The 6,195-nt window shown below is 48.0% G+C and overlaps 1 protein-coding gene across 2 annotated transcripts; it reads right to left on the bottom strand.

Annotated features, from left to right (window-relative positions):
* Positions 1-1,185: 1,185 nt before the first annotated feature.
* On the bottom strand, positions 1,186-5,497 carry NPBWR1 (neuropeptides B and W receptor 1). Of its 2 annotated transcripts, XM_074944387.1 has the most exons (3): positions 5,386-5,497; positions 4,949-5,150; positions 1,186-4,549 (listed from the first exon to the last, which is right to left on the bottom strand). In XM_074944387.1, exon 3 carries the CDS (start codon positions 4,280-4,282, stop codon positions 3,296-3,298), a length of 987 nt encoding a protein of 328 aa, XP_074800488.1. In that variant the 5' UTR covers positions 4,283-4,549; positions 4,949-5,150; positions 5,386-5,497; the 3' UTR covers positions 1,186-3,295. The 2 variants fall into 2 exon arrangements, with proteins under 2 accessions (XP_074800488.1, XP_074800486.1); XM_074944385.1 differs by having other exon boundaries at positions 4,949-5,423.
* Between the last annotated feature and the right edge of the window lie 698 nt (positions 5,498-6,195).

Here is a 6,195-nt window from a genome sequence, read left to right on the forward strand (position 1 = left end):
AAGATTGAAGGTCTCCATCAGTGGCAGATACTCCATCCCCCAATTAGACCACCCAATTACCTGTTCCCACTCACTTTTTGGTGCTAGGTTGGAGGCGGCCCCTTTGCACTGCCATACAGGGGGCATTTGCAGACCTGAGCTCTGCTCTGTGCAAGTCTTGCACAGACCTCTGCATGGCCCCTGGAAACCAGACCTGCCTTATTGCACAGTGGTAATGCATCATTTCTGCTGTCAGAGGCACCTGGGGAGGCAACAGCTGGATTTAGGCCTGAATATGTACTACACTGATTAAACTAGATGTGTGCTAATGTTATACACATTTACATTTAAGAAGTTGGAGCATCTTTAAGCTGTACAATACCATGATTTTTAATGAGTGCATCATTTGAAAGCAGTGCACATACACAATAATTTCTTAATACATCAGTAGCTATGACACAATTGTAACCAGCTAATCCTACCAGCTCTGTTACACTGCCAACTAACAGGAAAATGTATATAAATGCTGCACTGTAACTTTAACTGAGCTTTGTTATTAGTATATTTTAGTCACTAAGCATATGGGAAAAGTGTGACTAGGTCTTATAAATACCAACTTCAGAAGATTTGACTCAACATGTTTTCAAAACTGTCAGCTTTTGAAGTGTAACCATTTTTTTTCATTAGGGCTATTAAGAAAGTTATATCTCCACTCCTATTCACAACAAGAAAAACGATCATCTTCACCATTCCTCAGAGAAACAGTGTTATTGATTGATGTTTGTCTAATGAGAATCTACATCAATTTATATATCCTAGTTTTAGAAACAAAAGATGATCTGGATATTTGATATTTGACTATTTTATATTTTTATATAGTAAGTTTCATCCGCATAAAAATCAAGCAGACAAGACTGTGTTTGTGCAGTGCCTAGACAGGAGTGGGCAAACTTTTTGGCCCAAGAGCCACATTGGGGTGCTAAACTATATGGAGGGCCAGGTAGGGAAGGCTGTGACTCCCCAAACAGCCTGACCCCCTCCCCCTCTCCGCCCCTCCCACTTCCCACCCCCTGACTGCCCCCCTCAGAACCTCCGACCCATCCACCCCCCCAGCTCCTTGTCCCCCCCCCCACCACTGCCAGGGGGGACAGCAGGGTAGGGACCAGGAGGCTAGTCTCCCAGGCCAGAAGCTCAAGGGCTGGGCAGGACAGTCCTGTGGGCCAGATGTGGCCTGTGGGCCATAGTTTGCCCACCTCTGGCCGAGCACAGTGGGCTCCTAAGCGCTACTGCAATATGAATTAATAATAGTAGACAAGACCACCAAGTTTTGCGGTTTCAAAACCTTATGTGCCTGGAAATATTTTTACAAACTATATTTCAAGTCTGTCAATTTTCCTTGTGGGGGTAGGAGAGAAGTGAAATGGGGAAAAAATGCAACCTTCCCCTGAACTGTGTAGGCATGTGAACAAGGGTGAAACTTAAAAGAGCCAAATTCATCTTTTTAGTCTCATTGTCCAAGTTAAGATAAAGAGGATTTTTTAAGGCAAAATAGTGAATAATATGTTAGCTTTTTATTTTGAAAGTAGTATTAAGCTAACGTGACTGGTAAGGGGTGGAAGTAGGGGGTTTTTTTGTTTGTTTGTTTTTGACAGAACCCCCTTTAAAACTATTAACTCCGAAGTGAGGATTTGTAGTGAAATAACATCTGATTCTTAAGTAGCTACAAGGGGGAAAAGAAGTCTGAGCATTTTTTGAGAAGACATAGGAACCTATCATAAATATATGTATTGCACATAAAACTAACCATATATTCTGTTACTAATAGGAACTGAGAACTTTATATTATAGAACAGTTTGCTGGGCTGAAAATGCCAGTTCCTACAGAAAGTGGCTCCAAACACACATCCATATTTCTACACACTATGGTTCCTCTTTTCTTCTTTCTTAAAGCCAGTCCAAGGGCTCCTTGCTACGTGCAGAGAAAGCAGTGGGATTTCAGGAGACTTTAATAGGCATATTTAGGTCCCATATACAAGGAAATAAGCTTAGCGGTGTTACTAATGCTCTCCCGTTTTCCTTCGCCTTGGGAGATCTGTCTTTTGAAGGTTGTTAAAGATGTAGAATTATAGCCTAATCTACACGATCTAAAGCCAGATAGTGATTTCTTTTTCAAATGTGTTCAGAAAGGTCAGGCTGATTTTCATCCAGCAGGAGAGTATTCCATGCAAAACGATTTTAACAACAATAATTTATGTGTAGGGAAGGAGATTTATACCTGGCAGCCTCTGAGCATTTACACTGAGTACTGCATTATTTCTGCTGCTTTTGGACTGAAATATGAGATCTGATTCTGACTCACAAAATATGAGATCTGATTCTGACTCGGACCAGAGGGCGAGGGGGGAATATCAGGTTGCTGTGAAAGCATAGGCTCTTTTAATGATGGTTTATTTATTTAGAATGGAGTAAGGGAGTGAAGCGGAGCTACAACGTAAGTACTGCAGATATAAAACTAGCAGGCTTAAGATTCATTAAGCAAGGCACTCAGATCTCCAGTAATATATGTAGATGTCAAAGTACTTAGCTATTCTTTGTAGGATTCATAAAGGTTTATGCGCTTGGCAACATTCAGGGCACACCCGGAGTGTTGTGTAGGAGTAGTGCACACACAGCTCCTTTCAAGGGCATCAACCTTGGAATCTCGCCAAGATGATATGAACCATGGGAAGCCTCCCAGGACTGGGCTCAAGGCCCGAGAGCAAGGAATGCGGTAGACAGAAATTGGTAAATAAGAATGTTAAACAAAGCCAGTGTATTCCTTTTATCTGTTGGAGAATGTAATGCGCGGGGGGAGAGAGAGAGAATAAAGGGGAAGGTGAAAAGCTGACAGGAGAAGCCTGTTAGTAGAGACCAGCCTGCTTGCTTGCTAAAAGCTGTGTTCTGTCTTGTCATTGAACCGCCACAATTCTTCACTAAAAATCTTGTACAATGTTGGATTTTGCTCCTGCTCCATAATATACAACCCCCAGAAATCTAGAGCACCCTACTGAAGGAAAAGGAATGAGCGTGATGGGTAAGGCTAGGCCAAGGAGCTAGTGTGGATTTGAAAATCCCCATCCCTCCCGTCTGAACACTGTGCCGCTGGCTGCAAGGCAAACCGAAAAGAACTGGACCCTGCCTGTGCTTGGATTTCACGGGTGCATTGGATCTAAAGCTTGATCAAGGCTGGTTCACAAACCGGCGCCCGAGTATTGTCCCCCGGGATGCTCTTTTCCCCTTTGAAAATGACAGAGGAGAGCAGCCGCGGCTGGGGGCTCTAGGGGGAGGCCCGGCATTCAACCAGCTTGCGAAAGCTCTTCCGGAAATTCTCGTCCAAGAAGGCATACAAGAAAGGGTTGAGGCAGCTGTTGGCGTAGCTGAGGCTGGTGATGAAATAGGAGATGCCGATGACCAGGGGGGTCTGCGGGAGGTCCGTGGTGAGGGCCACCACCGTGCTGAGGTGGTAGGGGGTCCAGCAGAAGAGGCACACGGCCAGGATGACCAGCACCATCAGCGTCACTTTCTTTTTGGCTTTGTCCAGGGCTTTGGCGTTGCTGTGGAGGCGCACGCGTCTCAGCTTGGCCAGCAGGGCGGCGTAGAGGACGCAGATGGTGGAGACGGGGATGGCGAAGCCCAGCAGGAGGGTGTAGAGGCGGCTGGCTTTCCACCAGAGGCTCTCCGGGCTGGGGAAGACGAAGACGCACTGGGAGCGCCCCTGCTCCCGGTGGAGCTTGGCGAACACGGCGAAGGGCGAGATGACGATGGAGACCAAGGCCCAGACGGCCAGGCTGGCCAGCTTGGCGGCGCGGTAGGTGCGATAGGACGCCTTCCCGGACCGGAGCGTGGCCACCACCACCAGGTAGCGGTCGATGCTCATGACGGTGAGGAAGTAGATGCTGGAGAAGGTGTTGTACTGGTCGATGGAGATGATCAGCTTGCACATGAACTCGCCGAAGGGCCACTGCCGCAGCAGGTGGTCGGCGATGTTGATGGGCAGCACCAGGGTGAAGAGCTCGTCGGCCACGGCCAGGTTGAGGATGAAGAGGTTGGTGACCGTCTTCATCTTGGGGGCCCGCAGGATCACGTAGATGACGGCGGAGTTGCCCGTCAGCCCCACGGCGCAGATGAGGGAGTAGATGATGGGCACGGCCAGGTGGAAGTCGGGGAGCAGCTGCGGGGCGGAGGCGTTGGGCCAGGGGGCCCCTCTGCCCGCGCAGGGCGCGCAGGAGGCGTTGGGCTCGGAGTGCGAGGAGAAGTTAGCCATGGGCTGCGGTGGGAAGGAAAGACCGGCCGCGGCTCCCCCAAGGGAGTGAAGTGTGGGCTGAATCCTGGTCGCCCAGCTCGGCTCAAACACCAGGTCCAGGGATATGTCACCGGAGTCAGATCTCCGGGCTGGCGGCTGCCCGGGGTGAACCTGGAAGGCGCTGCTTCTTTGGCTTGGATTTAGACCTTTAATTCCGGCTCTGCACCGGACAGGTCTCTCGTCATCCCACCTCTTTGCCCATCACTCCTCGTCTCCTCACCGGAGCTCCTTGCAGGGACAATGGAAAACACACACTTAAGTTCAGGCTTCCTCACCAAGAGAAATGCCCATTTTCAGAAAACATGGAAATAGGCACCTCACAGCCGAAGCACCCTCCACGTGCTCCGTTTCACCTCTTGGGGTGGGTTGCGTTGTCACTGAGCGCCACACACACACGCGCACACACACACACACACACACACGATAGTTATGAAGCACATTTACAAAGAGACAATGCAGAGCAGCAGACCTCAGGGGCATGTCATCTAAAGGGGATCCTACCGGATTCCTTTCTCTTTCTCACCCCCCCCCCCCTTCTCTCCCCAAATCTAATTCACTCACACGCTCCTGGAATTGCGGATCTGCTTCTGTGTTTGTTGAGCTTTGAAATTCCTTCTTTTCCCTTACCTTAGAGCAGAGGGTCTGCTTTCCTTCTGCGGGTCCTTCTGCAGATAGTGGGGGCTGAAGGCTGCCCGGGAAGCTCGCGATCTCGAAAGCGCCTAGGTGCTGAAATGCTGGACAGCTCCCCGGCAACTGACTCGATGAACAGCTCTCTACATACTTGAGTCCTGGACAGCTCCTTTTGGATCTCCAGTCACCACTTCGCTGCCTGCAAACGGGAACAGAGCGCAGGTGCGATCTCAGCAAATGGGCACCAGAGCTTCCTGCTAACAGGTCAAACTGAGCATAGGGCAAGGACACAAATGTATTCATTTCCCATGACAGGTTCGCTGACGTCCTTGTTGCAAATAAGCCCACTTCGGAGCACAAACAAACACAGACCCTGTTACGCCTTTTGTATTGTAATTGATGGAAAGCATGATCAGTTGTTTGTTTTTAATCACCTGCAGCCAGAGTTCAAATACGGAAAGCCCATTCGAAAATACAGGGAAGAAATCCAACTTTCTCCTCCTGTTCTCCAGCCTGGTTCCTTTCAAAGTACACCCTTTGAAAAGTTGCATTCCAGAGGAAGTGGCTCAGCCACCGGACTCTGCCCAGTGAGTCATAGTGGCTGATAGGGAACCTGTAAATATGCAGCAACGACTTTACAAGGAAGACTAGAGATGCCTCTGGCTTTGCCTTTCCTTGTCTATTTAGATCTGAAGGGGAAGAGTCTGACTCATACTCTCTTTCTACAGTTCCTAGCACAATAGGGACCCATACTCAGTTGGGACCCAAAGGGGCTTCTGTAATGCAAATAAATAATAAGAGATTGACCCAAACTAAAATCCCAGATGAGAAGTCTGAAGTAGTTCAAATCTGATCTGAGATACATGTAGCTCCTGTCCTTTTAATTAGCCACACAAAAGCCTGGGATCCCAGTATCTTTGAACTTCGGTTTCAGGGTATTCAAAATCAGGATCCAGTCACTTTTAAGCCCTTCACTAATAAAAAACAAACAAACACAAACCACCCATTGTTTTATTCCTCTGTCTTGGATTTGTGAGATACTAGGATGTCTTCATATGCTCAGGCTGAGAACTGGTGGAGTATTTTTACTATTTCCTATTAAAAACTACACAAAGGTATAATAACCTTAAAATTCCCTATGAAATGTGTAAGCCTGAATTTTCAAACAGGAGCACGGTCCATGCACATGGAGAAAATACACAAACACCACTTGTCATGGGGCCAATGGTCCTTCAGAAGAATTA

The sequence above is a fragment of the Natator depressus genome, chromosome 2 (genome assembly GCF_965152275.1).
Source record: "Natator depressus isolate rNatDep1 chromosome 2, rNatDep2.hap1, whole genome shotgun sequence".
Classification (NCBI taxonomy): domain Eukaryota; kingdom Metazoa; phylum Chordata; order Testudines; family Cheloniidae; genus Natator; species Natator depressus.